Source organism: Diadema antillarum, unplaced genomic scaffold, assembly GCF_040938485.1.
Source record: "Diadema antillarum isolate AM-2024a unplaced genomic scaffold, OU_Dant_1.0 scf00000115, whole genome shotgun sequence".
In the NCBI taxonomy this organism is placed as follows: domain Eukaryota; kingdom Metazoa; phylum Echinodermata; class Echinoidea; order Diadematoida; family Diadematidae; genus Diadema; species Diadema antillarum.
This window is the reverse complement of record NW_027271004.1, coordinates 273,153-296,184: the sequence shown is the minus strand read 5'-3', so window position 1 is coordinate 296,184 and position 23,032 is coordinate 273,153. Positions and strand designations below refer to the sequence as shown.

At 38.4% G+C, this 23,032-nt stretch overlaps 1 protein-coding gene across 1 annotated transcript; it reads right to left on the bottom strand.

The window, feature by feature from the left end:
* Positions 1–20,150: 20,150 nt before the first annotated feature.
* Positions 20,151–21,309, bottom strand: LOC139719791 (zinc transporter ZIP1-like). Its single transcript, XM_071631176.1, has one exon. It carries the CDS (start codon positions 21,307–21,309, stop codon positions 20,233–20,235), a length of 1,077 nt encoding a protein of 358 aa, XP_071487277.1. The 3' UTR covers positions 20,151–20,232.
* Positions 21,310–23,032: the final 1,723 nt, after the last annotated feature.

Sequence of the window (23,032 nt, the reverse complement as noted above, 5' to 3'; positions counted from 1 at the left end):
AAAATTTACATTTTACAGTCCCAAAACTGCCGTTCTTAGCCATATTTTTTCGCTTTGGAAATTAAGGGGGGGGGCGCACCGGGCGCAACTGCAGGCAATTACTGGCAGCAACATCAGAAGAATGGCATAAAGATTAAATGCAAGGGAACGGAGCGAGCGAGCTTGAAAATTTTGACATTTTACAGTCCCCAAACTGCCGTTTGTAGCTATATTTTTTCGCTTTGGAAATCAAGGGGGGGGGGGCGCACCAGGCGCATCTGCCGGCAATTACTGGCAGCAACTTCAGGAAAATGACATTACGACTAAATGCGAGCGAGAGGAGCGAGCGAGCTTGAAAATTTTGACATTTTACTGTCCAAAAACTGCCGTTTGAAGCTATATTATTATTTTTTTTTCGCTTTGGAAATTTTGGAAATTCATTCAAAAGCAGTTTACTAACACTTGAACTACTATTTCGGTAAGTCTTCTTCTTCTTTTTTTTTACCAGCGGATTGGGAGGGGGCGCACCCCCCTCCGTAGTTACCCCACTGCTTTTGGGTGAAATGATTGGACAGATTTCTTGAATTCTAACAAAAAAGCAAGACAATCTTTTCATCGCGGGAATTATGATTATGTGGGATGGGGTAAATGGTGCGCTTGCCCTCCAATATTTTAATGGGGGCAACATTTTTGTTTTCTTTCAAAAGCAAGAAAATCTTCTCATTTCGGGAATTATTAATTATGGGGGGGGGGCAAAATTAAAATATGCTTGCCCCTCCAATATTTTTATGGTGGTAACTTTTTGTTTTTCTGTCAAAAAAAAAAAGATAAGACAATCTTCTCGTCTCTGGAATTATGGAGGGGGGGGGGTGGGCAAAATGATATGCTTGCCCCTCCATTTTTTTTTTCATTTCTTTTTTTAATGAGGCTAAGGCTCGCTCTTGGGCTGGCAATATGGATTGGTCAGAAGTAACGTACATAGTCCCTACATACTTGTAAGTAGCACACGTTCATGCAAACGTGTATAAGTGCTCCGTATCGTACGGATGTACAGTACGGTCGATAAATAGTAAACACTGTAGAATACTAATAGATATGTAAAAAATCAGTGCCGCCAGAACCAGGGGTGCGAACTGTTTTTGCCGACGATTTTGTGTGTGTGTGTGTGTGTGTGTGTGTGTGTGTGTGTCCCTGGTGCAAAATATTTAAAAAAAAATAGAAAAGAATAATTATTTAGCATCCGGCGTTGAGGTCGCTCGCAGACTGATTTTTTTTTTTTTTTTTTTTAAGGATCTGAAGGGGGGTGCGTTCGCACCCAACGCACCCCCCCTGGTGACGCCCATGGTTTTGGACCTTCCTTTTTTCACGCTGCGTTGTGGTTTCAGATGTACTGTATATCACGCACGTGGGTCGAGGAAAAAATCAAATGATTGTTCAATAACTTGGTAAGAACATCGGAAGCCATCCGCAGGTATGATTCGTGTGCCTTATTACATGATTTAGAAGAAAACATGGAAAGAACGGTTGTGTTATTGTGAACATAATATAATAACACGCAAAATTGGAAAAAGTGCAATTTGCCATTGTTGTTTTAAAGTTAATGTGCTCAGTCATGCATGACATTTGTCAACATAATGAGGTACCAATAAAATGAGGAAGAGTTCTTCTTTCCTCACAACCAACATATATCATTCTCTCCATAGCTGACAAATATGAAATACGATATACTGTGTAGTAGCTCTCCAAAGTTGATTACTTTTTTTTTTCATATACAATGTACGCACTGTATACAGATGGGACCAATCTGAGAGCAGATTCCGTCACTGTTGGTGCAGGTGGTCATTCAGAGTGGTCAATGTGTCTGTCTATCTGTAGTCCGTTAATATAATTGTTTTAGGGTGCATAAATCTTTTTATATTATTTTAAGGGTATTTTACATTTTTTAGGAAGAAAATATGATTTTTAAATGATTTTATACATTTACATAGTGTACAATGTACAAAATGTAATCGGAAGAGCTTGCAGACTTGGTATTCACACGTCAGTGTTTACGGACCGCGCGCTGCAACACGTGCAATGTACATGTACATGCATTGAAGTACACGCCAAACATTCTGTTGATCAGCCGCCGTGTGAATACTTGTGTGATTGAGTAGGGAATTCCCAGTGAACAGCTGATGTAGATTTCTCCGTGTGCTAGTAGTTAAAAACCATCTTCCAACGTCACTCAAATACTTGCATCCTATTTTGGAATTGTTCGAAAGCTTTGCGCCTTTTCCACTATGGTTTGCTGCCCATGTTTCCTAATTCCAGTCGTCTTATGGGTGTTTAGTCGGTTCATTCAGCCATGGATCTACCCATTCCTACCAGAGAGAGTCAAGTCGTGGTTTGATTTCAAGCGAAAAATCTACGGTCCGAATCCAGAAGATGAAAGCTCAAGAAATGCAGCTGAAAAGGTAACGTGGGTGTATGTCTCGTTGGATTCTGAAAGAGATTGTACCGTTTCGGCTGAGTTGGGACTGGGGCCTAAAGTGTCCAACGCAACGTTTGATGGTGATGAAATTGAGATGAGAAACCTCTAAAACCCAAACCCAAAAGAGAAATGTGGATTGAGTGAAAGCAGCAACCTCTCCTTTATGTAGATCATCGAAGTTTACCGTACTTGTAGTTTAACTACATGTATACACAGCCCAGTTGCTGTGAGTATCGCATAGCGTACCAACACTTTTGTAGTTGTACTAGCTAGTAGAACAATATCAGTGAAATTTTGATGAAAATCAGACAATCGATGCAAACGTTATGAATTTTTGAAGTTTTGGTCTTGGATCCGCTGGATGAGGAGACTATGCTCGTAGATTAGAGGCACTTAAAATCAAAATAACAACAACAACAGCAACAACTACTTATGGTGTCGTGTGTGGGCAACGATTATTATAAAATATAAAGAAATATAAACATAATTTTTTTAAAAAATCATTTTTCATGGAAATCACACATTCCATCAACTTGATACTGACTTATGTTAAGGGTAACAATTATTTCCCCTGCTTTCTGAAAGCTTGTACTACTACTAGTGTTAGCCAAATGCTCTTTCATTATGCTAGAAAAGTAAATTTGTGTAAAAGTTTCCTTATATATTTTCTTTATATTGTTGTCCACGCATACATCATAACCTCTAGTAGTCTCCTCATCCAACATGTCATTTTTTTTTTGCCAGTTATGTGAAACTGTCATCACATTCATATTCACATATTGTTAAGACGTACCATATAGACGTATTCAGAGAACCACGCATTGCGGCGAAGGCATACTAGTTGCCATAGCGACATTTCTGGTGTTTAATGTTATCTACAGGTGTACCTCATTTTGAAGAGGATGAACAGAAAATTGTCACCAACAAATTTCCTTTTGATAAGTTTCATTTATAATGATAATAATAATAATAAAAGGACATTTATATTGCGCAGCTACTATAATGATATACATGGTGTACTCTACTGCGCATCATAAATATCATAAATTATCATAAATATTCTATGCCAAACACAAAATTTCACAATTAAAGAATACAATAATTTTTGTTGAAATAAGAGAAATAAAACATCAAATTTTACTGATGGGTATCCAAATTTTCTACCTAATTTTATGGATTAGTTCAAGGATGCCAAAACAAGCATTTCCAGTATTTATTGCTTCACATCATATCTGCAATGTCCGTATAGTCCCTTATAATGATTTTTTTTTTCTGTGGACTTGTACTTTCTGAGAGAGAAAAAATGTATATTATAGACGTCTATTTTGACATTTGTACATTGTAGCTGGAAAATATTATTAGTATGATGAAACTTATGTTTGTCTGCATTAGTTTGACATGGGTTTTCACTTACATGTAATGATGTAAGTACAATAACAAAAAGACACAAAATAGAGCGTAGGGTCAGAAACTGGCCCTTAGCGGTTTAGGGGCTAAAATTATGTGGAAGTTAGCAGTACTTCTACATCACTGCCTAGTGCCAATCTACCAAAAGTCAGTGCCTCAAAGACAAAGGATTTAGATGCTCTGTAGAATTCAGAAACTCTAAATTAAATTTTGGAATTAGACTTATTAATGAAATGAGTGTCCAAAAGGTGTTGAATAAAGTCCAACTCCAAGGACAAAGGTGAAGGATGATAATATTGTCCTTTCCATGCAACTAAATTTACTTTTTTTTTCTTGGCAAAGCGTGATTACTAGTGACTGCCTACACCTGCTTTCCCTAGAATCTAGACATAAGTTTAGATTATGTTTTTGAAGTCAAAGTTCATCAGAAAGAAGATCATTTCTGTGTTGGGGTGATCTTGTTTGTCGCAAAGAGCAAGTGTTTTGTGTGGCTAATAGAAATGTGGACTTGTTACAATGCACTCCCAACTTATAAACTGTGCCTATCCAAAGTCTCTTGAGCATGCAAGAATTCAGTTGTAAATTACACTGTATGGAATTTTTGTTCTACTTTTATTCTCTTATCCCAGGATGGCGAGCAAGTGGAACAATCAAAAACAAGAAATGGATGCCCCTTCCAGCCAAATGGAGCAGCAGTGGCCGCAGGAGGGGACAAGAAGACAGACTAGCATCGGTCCTTGCTTTGTGAAGCAGAGACCACATGAGAACATTGACTGATTAAAAGAACACAAGTGTCATCATGGCTGGGCAATTACTGTGCCATCAAGCTGTCTTCTTGCTGTACGTTAATCTACAATGTATGTTACATTTTGTATCAAAGGGATGATAAAGTTGATTCAGGGAGATTCATGTATTTTGCATTCTAGCTGCCCCGAGGCTGAGGGTCTTTTTTTTTTTTTTTTTTTTTTTTTGCTTGTTACTAATGTTAGCTAAAATAACCCGGAATTGGCACCAGAAATATAAACTGCCCCCCCCCCCCCCCCCCCCCCAATGTGGCACCGGCCATGTATAAACAGACAAGTGTGTTGGCAACTTGTTAATGATACCCCCTTTTTTTCTGAGTGATTTTACCAAACAAACAATTAGTAACACCCCGATGTACACATATGGAGACATCTATTGATCTGCATAGTGTACATGAATGTTGCAGGGTTGTTAGTGCAGTGGCATCATGGATGTTCAGTAAAGAAGCCTGAAAAGAGGGGACTGAATGCGCAGCAGGCCCTACGTAACATAATTTCTTTAGCATCAAGCATTACTGGATTGAGTCAATATTCAACATCACTGTACAATACTGGTCAGTAAGTGCCATTGAGACAAATTTTACATTAATTTACTGCATTGAGGTAAACAGTACTAGTGTACAATTATTCACATGCCACATATGTACAGAACAATGTGTAGATGTACAGCTGCATATGAAGCCAACTGCTGCAGAGTTTAATCTCAAGCTTTCACCCATTGTTTATTGACGACTGTAATGTGGTCCATTTTGTTTTAAATTGTTCAAGCTCTGTAAAGCTTTTCACCTTTTTATGTTTGTTTGTTTGTTTGTTTTTTGAGGGATGGGGAAGGGAGAGGGTGGGCTTTAATGATATACAACTTTTTTGTACATGCATGCAGTAGCTCCCACCTAAACTGTACAAATGTACATTGGAGTCATACAGGTAATTTTCCCTGCATATGTTTATTTAGCTTGAGGAATTGTTCGCAATGAAAGTGGTAAAAGGTGTTGCAGTATCAATCCAAAACTGTGAATGAGGTGGATTCTGCCACAAATGATTGGGTAGAAATTGCAGCAATGACAATCCAGATACAGCGTATAGAGATGCTGAAACATACAGAATGATAGCGACAATTACCCAAGAATTCACATCATGCATGACAGATGGGTGGTACAGTATGTGTAGATGTAGCAAGAACTGGTAATACTGTAATGTACATGTAGCTCCAATCAATTCCAAAGGGATCATGCATTGGCTGTTAAGATACTGGAGTGTATGACACATTTCCATAACTCTCTGTGTAGTAGTGAAGAACATTTTGAAGGCACATTATTTTTTTTATGTGGGCCACTTACTTCTACTGCATGCAATAATATGTAGTTTCAGTGTTCGAAGTAATGGTATATGTGTATTCTACTTGGACTTGTAATGTAAGACTAATAACAATTTAAAGTATTTATGGTATCATAGTAAAAGTGATAGGTAACCCACACTTCCACTTATGGGGCAGCTACATTGGTGCCTAAAATAATCTGTTCAAAGCCATTTCTTTTGCTATCTCAGTGCTGGTGCAAAAGAACTCATAAACTCGTCACCAATTTCAACTGAACTCGGTTCCTTTTGCTCACTGGGTTTATACTGTCTCATGAACTGTCTTTCCATCCACCGTTCTGTACATAGTGACTGATTTTGAACAATCTGGGTTTCTTCTGAAATTTGAGTGTCTTCGCATCATTGACAGTTTATCAGCAACAAGGTGACATCGTTTGCTCATTCCACAATTCACCACTGCCTCAGATGTCTCAGCTTGTTCAAGGGACAGATTCAAATTATTTCTCCTTGGAACTGATCACATCATTGATAGTTTTTCTGCACTTGAAATGTATCTCCGATATTGTGATACTTATCGTGCAAATTTTGGAATTTTAAGTTATGAATGCTCTTTAGGGTCAAGATCATTGTGTATTTTAAAAATACATTGTAAAGTCATGTACGCTCATAAGTTTGTACATCAATTAGAGTTACACTTGTACAAAGTGCAGTATTTTAAATACACCTATACTTCTATGATATACTATATGTACTACATGTATTCTTTAAATGCAATAATTTCTTACTAGTCCAGTATTTGACAAGTCCATGAAAGATTAAAGGCTTGTTTCTTCCCTTGCTGCTCTTAATAACTTCTTGCAGATATCATTATTTTTGTCACAACTGACTTTTAAAGTTAACAGATTTTTAGATATCAATGATTATAGAACACTTTACATCTTTGTTATATTATCAAATCCTCCACAGATACGCTGGAGGAACAATTCAAGGTTTTTTGGTCTTTGAATAGGGGTAAAAATGTATCATTGCATAAGTGATAGGATTTGTCTACAATAGAATACACTTTCAAGTGCTTGTTTGAAATAGCTTTAGTTTTGTTTTCTGGCGTGTCCATTTTAATGACAAGTGCAATTGTATACACTTCACGTCAAACATTCACACTCAAAATACTTGTACATTGTATACAACATCCCTCATACCACCTCTTTTCATCCATGCTGTCGCTTGTCATTCGATATTGCTGTGTTTTATACATGCATGACTTTAAAGGAAATCTAGTAAGAAAAGAGTATTACGTATGTATTAAGCTGATTACACATATTTTGTTTTATAACAGTGAAACTGCTGATGTTCTTTGTTCTCTTGCATGTACACATGCATTGATGTATCTTCCCAACTCCCTCTCACTCTCTACATTGTAAATATCATAAGTTTGGTGAAATACATAATATATTTATCACATATTACAGCAATCTCAATCTGTACCTTTGTTCTACTTCTTTTAGACTTTGAATTTGGCAGATAAAAGTATCTTTTATTGTTCCCATGGCAATGAGGAGAGGTTTAGTTTTACTACATAATTTGTAGATCAGTGCAAGTTTAAAACTTGTATAAACTTGTAAAACTGCCACAGCATAACATTCCCAGACAAGGGGACAAAGAGTTACAAGTGTTGTGGATCTATTGATCTTCACATTGATTTTTACCTGTATGAAATAATGCTGCAATTTACCATCTTGGCTGAGGAATGCCAGCTTTGTAAGAGCTGCACATGATGCATCACGCATTACCCCGGGGTACCACATTGTGTAGCGCCACCTCACGTCCACTCGAGGACAGCCGCAGAGAAACGCATGCACTGTGTGTACATGTACATGTATAGTCATTCCCATGCCACGGCATGTTATACAATTGTACTATGCATGCATGGCATGCTGTGCTAGCAATAGCGTGTGCTTCATTGCAGTCAGTGCAGTGGCTAGCGCGCGCTAGCTCCAGCACCAAAATAATTTCCACTTTTTGGCAACCCAGAATACAACCTTTTTAAAAAAATAAATAATTCAACAAAATGGCTGATTTTTATTAGCTCACCTGAGCCAAAGGCTCAAGTGAGCTATTGCGATCGCCCTTCGTCCGGCGTCCGTCGTGCGTCGTGCGTCGTGCGTCGTCCGTCGTCCGTCGTCCGTCGTCCGTCGTCCGTCGTCCGTCGTCCGTCGTCCGTCGTGCGTCGTGCGTAAACTTTTTACATTTTCATCTTCTTCTTGAAAACCCCAAGACCGATTTTCATCAAACTTGGCAGGTAGCATCCCTAGGGGGTTAGGAACTCAATTTGTTAAAATGGGCACCATGACCCACCCAGGGGTCCCCCAGGGGGGCCCAAACCCCCCAAAATTAAGGAATCTTTAAAAATCTTCTTCTCTAGAACCAGAAGTGATAGAGCTAAGTTAATACTATGAGTTAGTACATTGATGACTGCAGTTTCAAGTTTGTTCATGGCAGAATCAGGGATGCCCCCCTTGGGACCCAGGGGAGGGGGGTGGGGAGGGGTTCTAATGGGGCCTAAATTGTACATTTTCATCTTCTTCTTGAGAACCCCATGACCCATTTTCACCAAACTTGGCAGGTAGCATCCCTAGGGGGTTAGGAACTCAATTTGTTAAAATGGGCACCATGCCCCACCCAGGGGGCCCCCAGGGGGCCCCCAGGGGGCCCAAATCCCCCAAAATTAAGGAATCTTTAAAAATCTTCTTCTCTAGAACCAGAAGTGATGGAGCTAAGTTAATACTATGAGTTAGTACATTGATGACTGCAGTTTCAAGTTTGTTCATGGCAGAATCAGGGGTGCCCCCCTTGGGACCCAGGGGAGGGAGGTGAGGAAGGGTAAAATGGGGCCTAAATTGTACATTTTTATCTTCTTTTTTAGAACCCCATGACCCATTTTCACCAAACTTGGCAGGTAGCATCCCTAAGGGGTTAGGATCTCAATTTGTTAAAATGGGCACCATGTCCCACCCAGGGGTCCCCAGGGGGGCCCAAACCCCCCAAATGAAGGAATCGTTAAAAATTTTCTCTAGAATCAGAAGTTATACAGCTAAGATAATACTATGAGTGAGTACATTAATGACTGTAGTTTCGAGTTTGTTCATAGGAGATCCAGGGGTGCCCCTCTTGGGGGCAGGGGTGGGGGGGGGGGGGGGGGTGGTTAGGAAGGTCCAAATGGGGGCCTGAATCGTACATTGTCATCTTCTTCCTGAAAACCTCATGATAGATTTTCATCAAACTTGGCAGGTAGCATCCTTAGGGGGTCAGGATCTCAATTTATCAAAATGGGCACCATGCCCCACCCAGAGGGCCCCAGGGGCCCCCCAATTCCCCAAATTAAGGAATCTTTAAAAATTTGGGCCCTTATTGTACATTTTCATCTTCTACTTCAGAATGCCTGGTCAAATTTTGGTAGAGCTGTGAATAATTTAGATAAGTGACTGCGTGAAAGGTGAACTTGCGATACTCAGGTGAGCGCTAGACCCGCGGGTCTCTTGTTTGTTACCCCGGGATACCATTTAGAATGTCATCACTTGTGTAGGCCTAATATGCTGTGGTTACTGAAAATGAATTCCTGAACAGCTACATGTACATTGTATAGTGGACACCCATTACAATGAAGTCCTTTGGACTGGCAGTTTTCTTTCATTATTGTATCAAAACTTTGTTATAATGGAAAACATAAAAAATGAAAAATATAGGGCAGATGACGTTGCAGCCTGGTTTTTAACTTGGCTGTAAGCAGAATTTTGTTGTAACTGTGTTCTTTATAATGGGTGTGCACTGTACATGTTCATGTATGTTTTAGTAGGCTGGACAAGGTTTCTGACTAATTTGGAAAAAAAAAAAACTACATACAACTTGTACACATGTTTTGTCAAAGATTTTCAAGGTTCATGCATCTTGTATGTGGCAAAATAAAACCTGCCTGTAAGCTCCTACCACAGCAAACTTTACCCAATTTACAAACTTATTCATCTTAATTTGTCAGTAGATACTTGTAGGACTACATGCAAATTAATTCCAATTCTTGGCCAAATTTTAAACCAAAATCTTGGTCTCATAGCATATTGATCATTACAATGTCACAAGCTCAAAATTGTTGATGCATCCAAACAGTTTTGACGGGCCCAGTGTACCTCTCCTAACTTCAATAAACTACCAGTGAATGCAGTTATGTCAACTATTCAAGCATGTTACAAACAAAGGTCAACTTGTACATGTATCAAGGTACACCCTAATGCCAAAAAAGTGTTAGCATTACATGCTGTAGTGTGAATTGAACTTCTAGAACACATTTAGTGGAGTTTCCAACCCTCCCCCAACAACACACACACGCACACACACACACACACACACACACACACACACACACACACACACACACACACACACACACACACACACACACACACACACACACACACACACACACACACACGCACACGCCCACGCACACAAACACACACACACACACACACACACACAGACAGATACTGTACAAGGAAACCTGATTACAAGTTTGCTTACAAGCAGATACCGGTACCATGACACTTGTAAAGGAGTGAAAGGGAGTGAAACTGGAGGTTTCCCATTAGCCCCTATTCATGGGGGGGGGGGGGGGGGGGGAATCATGTGATGTGTTTCGTTCTGTGTTTATTGTTTTCCCAAAGCAGGAAACTGTCACAATAGATGTTGCAGTCTGAACGGATACATTCCAGTCACAACATACATTTTGTAGCACAACATAGTTTGAACATTGTACATTGTAGCTTGTAGCAAACTATGAGAACACTGCCATTGGAGTAATTAAAGCCATGATGTGGGCACACCCCTTCCCCTCTCATTGTTACGTCTACCTCACCAGCATGATAAAGGTAAATCACTGCATCTCTCATCAACACAAATCTTGTGCAAGAATTCGTCGAGGCCAGCTCGCTTGAGTTTAAAAAAAAAATGGAAAAGAAAAATTACTGTAACTCCAACATTGACTGGAAGTGGTTATGTGTGATGTCATTTAATCTTTGGTGGTTTCTATCACAGGAAAGCCCCCGAAAGGACATCACCACAATATCCATTTTAGATTCCCCACTTTAACTGGCTTCATTGTACTCACATTTGTGTGCCACATGTTCCAAGTCTACAGTAACCTGTGCTGCTGACAGTATTTGCATTATCTTGAATAAAGTTCATGAAAATGTGCCATTGTCTCCAAAGAGAGAAGAAAGTATAATTGAATTGAAAAAGAAGGTGCATAATACCAAATTGAATTGAAAATGAGAAAAAGGGCTAAACAGTTCCCCCCTTCTTAAAGAACAAGTCCACCTTCATGATTATACATAGGTCCTATTATACTTAGGGATTGAGAGAATGCAGCAATATAAGAGTAACACATCAATGAAAGTTTAAGGAAAATTGTACAATGTGTTCAAAAGTTATGAATTTTTGAAGTTTAAGTGCCACCATTGCTGGATGAGATGACTGCTACAGCTTGTGATGTCACATGCATAGAACGATATACAGTAAAGGAAAGTACAGGTGTATAAAGAAAATTCAACATATTTTCACTTTTCTTGCCTAAAAATAGAACACTTGACTTGCCTCTTTCAGAAGGCAGGGGCAATAATATTACCCTTAACATAATTATGTCAGTAGCAAGTCGAGGGAATGTGTACTTTCTTCAAGAAAAAATGAAATTTTATGGAATTCTCTTTATATTTTTCTTATATCATTCTATGCATGGCATCATCACTGTAGTAGTCTTCTCATCCAGCAGTGACTATGCAGAAACTTTAAAAATTTATAACCTTCTAACAGATTGTCTGATTTTCCTAAGATTTTCCATGATGTGTTCTACTAATATTGCTGCATTCACTCAATATGAAGGTGGACTTGTCCTTTAATTCACAAGGACACAGTAGTGGTGTAGTATCTTTGTCATGATGGATACCCACTCACTGTTGCATAGTTGAGAAAATGCTGGGTTCACTTCAGGGACTGTATGATGTCCTACACTACTTTCTCTGAAGCTCTGCCCCTCAAAAAAACAAAACAAAACAAGTACACAAGTCCCCTGTGAGAAGTTTTTCAGTCAGCCTGGAGGCTTTCAGTAAATGGTAAATACTCTGGCGAGAGTATTTCATCTGCCAACAATAAAATACCACATGAAATGTAACTCTCCAATTTGCAGATCATCTGAATGAATGCAAATGAATGTGAAATATTATGCTTGAATTCCTCCTGAAAAATAGCTTATGTACTGCACCTTATCTCTTGTGAATATGGCATCTTTTCATACTAAAATGTAACCCGCCAACTTTCACACCAGTTCATGGATGAATGTATGATGTACTTGCTTTCCCACTTTCAAAGGCTATTTTACCGCATTATAATCTCTCTGAAAAGCAGCTCTCCAACAACATGTATGAATATGAAAAAAAAAAGAAACACTTGATTTTCCACTTTAAAAAATGATTCTATGTCTCAACTATTCAACACCTTAATTAACCCTCCACTTACACACGAGTTTGTGGTTGAATACATGTAAAAGAAGTGCTTGATTTCCCATTATCAAAAGCATTAGAATGCCTTGCGACCCGATTATTGCACCCTACAATTCCAGACCTGACCTACTTACAGCTATCTGCCAAACTAATATACCGCAGTTTCTCTCATTGAAGTAATAGCAACAATCATATGACAATTTGCTGTACAGGATTTCCTACTTTTTTTTCTATTTTTCTTTGTGTGTGTGTGTGTGTGTGATTGAGATAGATGCACATGTACATGGCATTCTGCTTAACCCCCATTCATACATCCAGCTTCCGAGGAGAGAGATAGGTTTGACAATAGCCGAATGAGGTAGGAAGGAAGTGTTATCTTACTAACACGTGCAGAGACAGTGGGAAAGTCACCTGTGACATCTGTGTCTGTATACATTGTACATGCATTTTTTCTTCTTCTTTAGTAGAAGGCAGAAAACAGTATCATAGGAGACTCGGGTTTCTTTAGTGAAACTAAAACAACACAATGTTTTAAAACAAACAAGAAAAAGAAAACAAATGGAAGAGGAAAGCAACACAGCTGTTTTATAAATCTTCCACTTGCCTACACGGGCCTTGTGTAAATGGCAGCAAACATTGAACGGGCGTTTGCCCATACATTTTCCTGGTTGCCCCAGGCCAGGAGGCAAGTGAGTTTTTAGCACCTGGAAACCCCTTAGGCAAGTATACATATGTCTCAGGGATTGTGCAATCTAATCTCTCTTATCTCCTGCTGTCTTTTGGGGTGGTCCTATCTTCTTTTTCTTCTTTCCTGCTTTCTTGCTGTTTTTTTAATTTTTTTTATAGCTTGATATCACCGAATCCATGAATGACAACATCACACATGTATTTCTCTTTTAATTCAGGTATACTGCTCGACTGCAAACTCGCTCTGGTGCCTCCTCAAAAAAAAAAAAAAAAAAAAAGGTACATGTATGTAGAGTGTATATATGTACATAGGTATATATATATGTATATATATATATATATATATATATATATATATATATATATATACATATATATATATATATATATATATATATATATACATATATATATATATATATATATATATATATATATATGTGAGAGTAAGGATGAGACGATAGACGTAGCTTGAATCCTCAGTTTGATTTTCATTCTCAAGCTTTCGGGCCCTGCCCTTTGTCAAGACTATATATATATATATATATATATATATATATATATATATATATATATATGTATATATATATATATATATATATATATATATATATATATATACACATACATATATATATATATATATATACACACACACATATATAATATATATATATATATATATATATATACTAGATAGATAGATAGACATATTGATATATATAGTGAAATCTTTGAGCACAGAAAATGGGTTTCCATCGGGATCCCAATGGAAACCCAATTTCTTTGCTCAAAGTTTTCACTATTTATCATTAATTTGTTTCTGGTCAGTTTTCCCTTTCTTTGTTTCAATGTATAATAAATATATGTATATACATACATGCACATAAAGAAAATATGATTCAAAATGACATGCTTAAATCGTTAGAGTCACAGTAATTTATTCATCATTACCTGATTGAGTTATGATCAGTTGATATACTACAGTATTTGTAAATGACATCAGTTTTCAATGTACACGTACATGGTCAAACAGTGTACATGCACATACAATGTGTGTACATGTACTTCTACAAAGTTTAAGAAAATTGTCACTGAATGTTAAAATGCTAGCACTGATGCCATGTGATGTACATGACACAAATTGAAGATCACACACTTGTTTGCAAGGGAGAGGAAACCAGAGGTTTTGATTTGAGGTCACAGCATGAATGGCTGTAGATACGCATGCATGCATGTACAGTTTGTATGGACACACAAGGAAACTTTAATGATATCCTTGGCCATTTTAACCCCTCATTACACTGAAGCCCTCTGGCAAATACTTCCAGTACCCACTATAGAGGTATTCAAAAATAGACTCACGACCTCATGAGGACCAAAGTCTTTTATTTTTACAACACTGTAACATAGGAAAGATTATGTACATGCATGAGCTATACGAATGCAGTAATCTGGCTTTGCTCAATTCACATGTCAGGATATAATCACATGGCTTTATTTCAGATGTTAAAGAATATTTACTCCCAAGAAGGAAACATCTGTAAAAAATGAAATGATAATAATAATGACAATAAATATGGAAACTAAATCAAAAGAATGTAATATGGATTTAAACAAATTACCATAATATTTGCATGAAGTCTAATGAATAATTCAAATAAATTATTGTAACGATTACACACGCCATCCTGTTAGAGGTACCAGTGAGTTGCTTCAATGGTCGGATTTAGAAGTCTATAAGGTAGTCATGACTTCGTACAGAAATTCTCCCCTATCGTTTGAATGAAAAGACCTGTTTTGGAAGCACAGTATGAAAGAACTGACTTTCCATCTTTTGGAGGATAGTAAGTAACCAGAAAATCTTTCATTGATAAATTTTTGTCAACAGAGTTAAAAGGAGAAGTTTTTTTTGTTACATTTTGTTTTCGGCAGAGTTTATAATAGGAATAGGGTTTTGTAAACAAAATGTGGTATTTACCAATGATGCTTCATGCAAAAGCAATACATTTGGAGAGATAACAAACAGGGTGAAATGTGAAGTACGTATGAAAACAAAAATCACAACAGAACAAAACAAACAAACATATAATACTGAAAGCCTCTTGTTGCATACTGATTCAAACACATTCAAGAGTGGCACATACAATCTCTTCATACAGTAGTCTATCATAAACTGATACTGTATAAGCTGTTATTTTTGCAAGGGTTCAATTTTTGCGAATTTCATGAATTACTGTTGGACCGCGATTCTAACAACGCACGAAAATGTAACTACTGTAGTGCATTTCTAATAACCTCAAATTCAAGTCGCAAAAACAACATCTTGAAAAAATGTCCAGGACCTCCTCATTTGCACAAAAAAAAAAAAAAAAAATCTGTATCATGCAAAAATAACAGCTTACACAATACTTGATAAACTAGATACACCCCTTTACCCAGAGCTTATACCATCATTTGATAACTTTTCCAGATAGCTGAAGAAGCAATGTTAGCACAGGTGAGATGTTCTCAGGTTCATTGCACTTTGCTCTATACAGTAAAAGTATACAGCAATTCGTTTTGGAATGTACAAGTCATTGAAACAATATTGACCGTTAGAGACCGGTAACTTTCCTCATCATTTCCCCGATTTACATATGTACAGCCTGCCTGTACAAAAATTTCCTTTTAAGACCATGTTCACCTAATGAGTACAATGTATGTTTCATGCGTGTACATGCCTATGTACATGGCAAGACATATTTCTAGAAAATTGAAAGTGGGTAAATGCTATACAATGATCAGACAAGAATGTCGATTACATCAATTACTTTCAAAGAATGCCTTGTTTGTCAAAAGCCATATAGTAAAGCACTGGTATACATCACTTCTATGCTCTACAGACCTACCAAGTATCATACCTAAGGGGGCCTTTCTCATGCTCACACACATGACAAGCTTTTTCCTGACACCTCACAAAAACCAACAACAAAAACAAAAACAAAAAAAACCCCAAAAAGGCATGGATTTCCAACCAGCAAAGAGATAACTGCATCACGTTTTGGGACAATCTCTCCTTTATCAGAATAAGTAAAAATATTCTGTATGCACTACATAGATCAGTGTTAAAAACAAAAGAAATGAAAAGAAAATATGAAATGAAACCTGGAAGTGGCACCAGAAATATTAGTTGCGCCCCCCTTTACTTTATGCCTCTGTAGATGGCACAATATAGGAGCCTACAGCTTAATGATGCTAAAGCTACATTCAATAAGGACACCCCTTTTTCTTCCCCTCCCCCTTCCCCTTCCCACCTTGCTCCCTTGAGCCCTTGAAAATCTCACACCAAGCTGCTCTATGGTACGACCTTGACATCCTATGGCTCTACAATGTCTTGTAGCCTTTATATGCCTTTATATTTCGTTAAAAACAAAAGAAATGAAAAGAAAAAATGAAATGAAACCCGGAAGTGGCACCAGAAATATTAGTTGCGCCCTCCCCCCTTTTACAGAATTCCTCGATCCGCCCCTGCAGATGGCACAATATTGGAGCCTAAAGCTTAACCCGTTGAGGACAGACTGATTTTGCTTCAACACGCATTTCCCATAGACACCTGCCAGAGTATACTCGGGACTCGTCCTCGACGGGTTAAATGCTAAAGCTCCATGCTACGAGGACACCCCTTTTTCTCCCCCTCCCCCTTCCCCTTCCCACCTTGCTCCCTTGAAAATCTCACACCAAGCTGCTCTATGGTATGACCTTGACATCCCATGGCTCTACAATGTCTTGTAGCCTTTATATGCCTTTATATTTCGTTAAAAACAAAAGAAATGAAAAGAAAAAATGAAATGAAACCCGGAAGTGGCACCAAAAATATTAGTTGCGCCCCCCCCCCCTTACAGATTTCCTGGATCCGCCCCTGTAGATGGCACAATATTGGAGCGTACAGCTTAATGACGCTATTAAAGCTCCATGCTATGAGGACATCCCTTTTCCTCCCCCCCCCCCTTCCTCTTCCTACCTTGCTCCCTTGAGCCCTTGAAAATCTCACACCAAGCTGCTCTATGACCTTGACATCCTATGGCTCTACAATGTCAAGAAGAGACAGAATCCAAAATGGCAGTGTACAATTGTCATCAACTCCTTGGGTTGACATCGTCAATATAATGAGAAATTGTAATAAAAGTGGGCATTCACAGGTGTGGAAAGTACATGTAGTCTTGGCTAAAAATCCAGTTTGGGGTTCTACCTACATGGTCATCACCACTGAGCTTTATACATATGTATTCAAGCAAAACAAGTTATTGCTTTGAAACATTTGACAAAACATAGATAAGAAGACATTAGACTCATACTTTGAGCAGCTACTCCCCCTCTAAAAACGTTTTTTCTTTAGTAATTCCAGGTACCTGTGCACTACAAATACCTTGATTGATTTATTTCATCTCATCCTTGTTGATCTTACAGCATTTTATCGGTTTGTCTGAAGTAATAAGCCTTCAGCAGCCTATAAAGGCACTGATATGTTTTTTTCCGAAAATCTCTCGTATACTTTTTGTCACAGGGTGTGTACACCTGTGATATCTCATGGCCTGGAAATAAACCATGCACTTTGTAAAGAAAAAATAAAAACACAACTTGGTGAAATACAACACGCAGACAAGCTATTCAAGTCATAAATCTCCACCAGGTATTTCACAACGATCCCCATAACCCAAAATACATTCTATCCTATATGATCATTAACAGTTGAACACTTGAGACATCTCGGTGCAGTTTATGTGAAGTGCTTTGAATGAATAAGTCTCGAAACCCACAACAGCCAACACATACCGCACAAACAATGATGTACAAATTGTACATACAATAATGTATTTATGCTCCCAACAATGATGTGCAAAGTGCTTTAACTCTGTCAAACATTCCCGAAGATGGATATAGAATTTTTATTGTTTCCTGCCTCCGCAACTTTTATGGTGCAGCAGGTGTCTGAACAATTTCCTCTATTGGCTTGCACTACAAAAATATTCAAAGAACATGAAAGTAACTCCACTTCTATTGGTTTGCTTACAGATTTTGTACATGTGTACCCTAAAATTTAGTAAACTGGAATAACTGGGAGAAAATACTACAAGAAAACAAGAAGAGTTTCCTTCCATCTCCCATACATCACTATTACTGTATGTAGTAGGCGTTGATAAGGCATATCTACGAACACAAGGTTGAATGGAGCTCCTTTCCTAAGAAATAGTAATGTTCCCCTTAAATGGGAACAGTTGACATGTACATGCAATTGATCATAGTTTTGTATGTCAATAATAGGGCAGCATTTTGTAATAGAGTTTAGAATCAATAAGAATTACATCTAGTGCCACCTACATTGTACAGGAGCTGAAGTAAAGGTACTCCAGTTTGATAGATACTGTAGGTAGGTAGATAGATAGATAGATAGATAAATAGATAGATAGATAGTGTGGTAGAAGAATGATATCAAGAATGAATCAATATTATTCAGTGCATCTAATCACTCAATAATAATTCAATGATAATAATGCTAACAACAACAACAATTGACTTCATACTAAGTTTCCCAGCTTGCTTAATGATGGTTTAGTGGGAAGAATCCACAGTCAATGGCAAGATCAACACACAACACACCATAATGACAAAGTAAAATTGATTCACATTCCATGTACATGCACATGCTGTTAATTTCAATCAAGATCCTGCACCTAAAAGTACATGTACGTTACATACATTTCAGTTTCATTACACACCATGATCTGAATGCATGGTTACATTTTGAGCAATGTGTGAGTAGGTATACATCATCTTTGGCAACAAATGCCAGTCATTGCAGGAAAAGTCAATAATCATTATCTTGCAGATTAATATGAGTTTATATTTTGACACTGACCTCAGACATGTAAGTGTCTGAGTTGGGCATCTTCACAATTTCATTAAACTGGAACAAAAATAGAGAGAAAAAATTTAAGACATAATGTCCAACATGAAATTTTACCTGATTATGCAGCACACAAAACTCTGATTACACTGCAATTTACAAATTCATTTTGACATATTTGCAGTTCAGTTAAATTTTCAACAGTACAAACATACTGCTCTCTTCAGTATTCAAGCTTGTACATCTTACCTAATGACTCTTCCTAGTGTGCTAGCAAACAAACTACTGTACAAAGATTTTCAGTGAATTACAACTTATGATAGATTTACTGTATATCTCCGATTGCACTCTACAATATGTCAATGTTACATTTTCAAAATGCTGAACACTAGCTGTGTGTATTCTTGAATGAAAATGGTCCATGATGAGAAATAAGCTCTGATAGGTACCGGTATATTTTCTGTCATACGTCCAAGCCTATATGACCAACATTGCACATTATAAATGAGCTGGTGTTTTTTAAAAGTGCCATGTGTGCTCTGTAAACAACAGTCTATAAAAGCACAATAATCACTTGAGACTTCATTCCTTTACATGTACTTGCCTTCAAAGTTGAGTAATTTACTTTGACACAACAGGCCAGATATCAATCTATACAATACAATTTGCACATTGGCTAATACTTAGAAGCACCATGTACAATATGTGTTGTCAGTTTGAGGTATTTGTCACTTAACCGATAATAATGTACAACACTCCTTGAAGTCAGACTGGTGATTAGGATCCACAATAGGTTTACACAAATTGTTTGCATGTGAACCAAATCACATTCCTTTCTTCCCTTTGCAATGCTTTCATAAACATTGTTTGCACCAAAACGTAGCCATGCCCTCAACATGAAGCAAACTTGCACGTACTTCCTTCTTCACATCACAACCTGGGGCTATCCACAATCACATCCAAAGAGTAATTCCTTCACATGATATTCATTCCAACCATGTTACATACCTTGCAAAACCATCATGTATGGAGTATAATTATCAAATTTAAGTGGGGCTCCAAAACCATTAAGATGTTTGTTGTAATAATGCCTTTACTTGACAAAAAAAAACTGTACGATCGTAAGTACAAAACACTTCATCCTACAGGCTGAGCACCTTGATAACAGGTCGGTCTGATGACTGTTGGCTCAAGGAAGAGAACGGCAGCAATGGTTGAGAATCCTAGCAATAGGAAGAGGACCTTGAGGAGGCGATCCTTGCTCGAGTTCATCTCGTGAGGAAGGACCTCGAAGAAGGTGATGTAGAGGAAGGTACCGGTGGCAAAGCCTTGCAGGATGCCATTCACCACACTGTGGGAGAAGTTTGAGATGCTGTCGATGAGGATGATTCCGAGCATCGCTCCGAGAGGAGCCATGATGGCAAAGCAGAGGCAGGACATGAGGATGGAGCATCGGGACAATCTGCTCTGGATGAGGGTCATCCCGAGGCTGAAGGCCAGGATGTTCTTGTGGATGACCACGGCGCTGAAGATGGCAAGGAGTTGATCTCTGTCTGTCTGAAGCCCGATGGCGAGTCCCTCAAAGACGGAGTGAAGGGAGAGCGCAAGGAGGAGAAGCAGTGAACGGAGCGACGAGTGTGAATGCATATCATGACTATCATGTTCACTGGCGGTATGATCCCCACTCATTGAGTGTTGGTTTGAAGCAAGTCTCCGGTCACACTCTCGAGCAATGCTTCCATAATCACCATTTTCTGCATCATGAAATCGTATGTGACTGTCGCTGTCTTCTATGAGGGGGCGGTTTGGCTCGTCATATTCCCTGGTTGTATGAATTCTGAGCTCTTTTGATTTCACTGCCATATCACTCTTCTCTTTACAATCCAAAGCAGTCTGTTCAACAATCACAATTATAAAGAATCCACATGCTATAACAAATTCTGCAATGGGATATGCAGTGTTGATCATCATGCTATCAAACGCCTGACTCAACTTGTCCCTGACCGTTGGCAACAAATCTAGTAAGCATGTTGCTAAAAAGACTCCTCCACCGTAACAGCTGAGAAGGCTCATGCATTGTTTTGCTCTCTCATGAAAGCTTTGTGATCTGCTGGCAGTGACACACTTGAGTATTCTCACAGGAAGAAGTCCGAAGAACAAGCAAGTCAAAAAGAGGACAACAACAAGCAACGCCTTCAACCCTAACAAATCCATGATGTCAATGCTGCGGTTGCACCAATCCAAAGTCAAAGAAAAGTGTTGTTATGCACATTTGCACTCTCACATGTGGTGGAAAAGTCACTAATTTTCTTCAGAATTACGTTGAAGACTGTAGGGTTCTAGCACATAGATCTGTCTGGTTCACGGGCATAGACATCATCAGTCGTCAGTCTCGGTGACAGAAGAAATCTACAGAGCTAGAGTCTAGACTAGTACTTATTGACCTGTAGACTAGCTACATCAACATCATGTAGAACAATCTAGTTCCTTCCATATCCTCGCAGCGCACAGTCATTCATATCAATACAGATCTCCGTTAGGACTCAGTCGATGAAAATGTCAGCTGTAGATGACGAGAAAGTGTTCAGAGATAAAAACGCATCCACTTTAGAGGTTACACACTCTCAATCTCTTGAGGGAAGATTTTCTCAGGACACAACGAACGCCGTGTATTCTGCACGGGCAACTGCAGGGGTAGTTTCTGACGAAGTACCGCTAACCATTCTCAACAAGTATCTTCTCTCAGTCTCAGCTCATCACTCTCTCGTGATGAAGTCAACTTTGAATGAATTGTCGCCAATACTCTATGAATTACAGTCAACATGACAGCAAGATCCAAATCTTACGAAAGTTACGTAACAGCAACTTCCCGTCTTTATACTGCTACTTAATTCGCGGAGCTAGAATTTCTAGATGTGAGCCGCAGCAGCGATGCACGAGATCCGAGAAGCCCTGCTACGCTCGAGCCGGTGAAGCGCTTGATGATCGTACAATGGTTCTTATGCGTGCACTGATTGGAAGCTCTATCAGGTGATTCACCGTCATGTGACTGAAACCAGTTGTGTCGCTGAATGGTGAGCTGCATGACCAGTGCATGACCAACAGATCAGAACATTGTTTCTGTGTGTGTGTATGTGTGTGTGTGTGTGTGTGTGTGTGTGTGTGTGTGTGTGTGTGTGTGTGTGTGTGTGTGTGTGTGTGTGTGTGTGTGTGTGTGTGTGTGTGTGTGTGTGTGTGTGTGTGTGTGTGTGTGTGCGTGTTTGTGTTTGTGTTGTGTATAATGGGGGGGGGGGGGGGGGGTTCTATCAGGGTACCAACCCAACCAACGTTTCGTGATATGGACTTGCCGAAAAGCAACAAACTGGAGAATTAAAAAAAAATGAAGAAAAATGTCAACACAAAAACAATAAGACATTCTCAATTTTCACGTTTCTTTTTTTTTTTTCGTTACGCCACAGGCACTAGCTGAGTATACCTTAAATCAATCCTTCGTTCTTTTAATTAGTTTTTATATCAAATGATGATATCAGAGGAACAACTTTAGAGTCAGAGGTGTACAGATTTTAAGTTTTCTTGTCAGTGATGTCATGCATGTTACTAGTATATTTGATGCTATATACACTTTGTAAAGAAATTATTTCGCTGAAACCTCAAACTGCAAGGAGAATTTCATAGTTTATTGGTTTGCCGGCCATTAATAAGGTCAGTGTCTTAATTGTGGTGCAATAATATTATATTGATCGATAATTTTCACAACGCGGAACACGTAATAGTCTATAATGTATAAAAACGGCTTTCTTAGACTTGCTATAAATAGTAATGTTACAAGGCGTAATACGAAAATCAATTATACAGACATAACTAAAACGTATACAAATCAAGAGAATACAATACATGTTAAGTTGACACTCACCTAGAAGAAAAACAAAGAAAACGC

What these genes read in the sequence shown, in the direction of transcription:
- LOC139719791 (XM_071631176.1), bottom strand. Translation starts at nt 21,309, where the DNA reads ATGGATTTGTTAGGGTTGAAGGCGTTGCTTGTTGTTGTCCTCTTTTTG.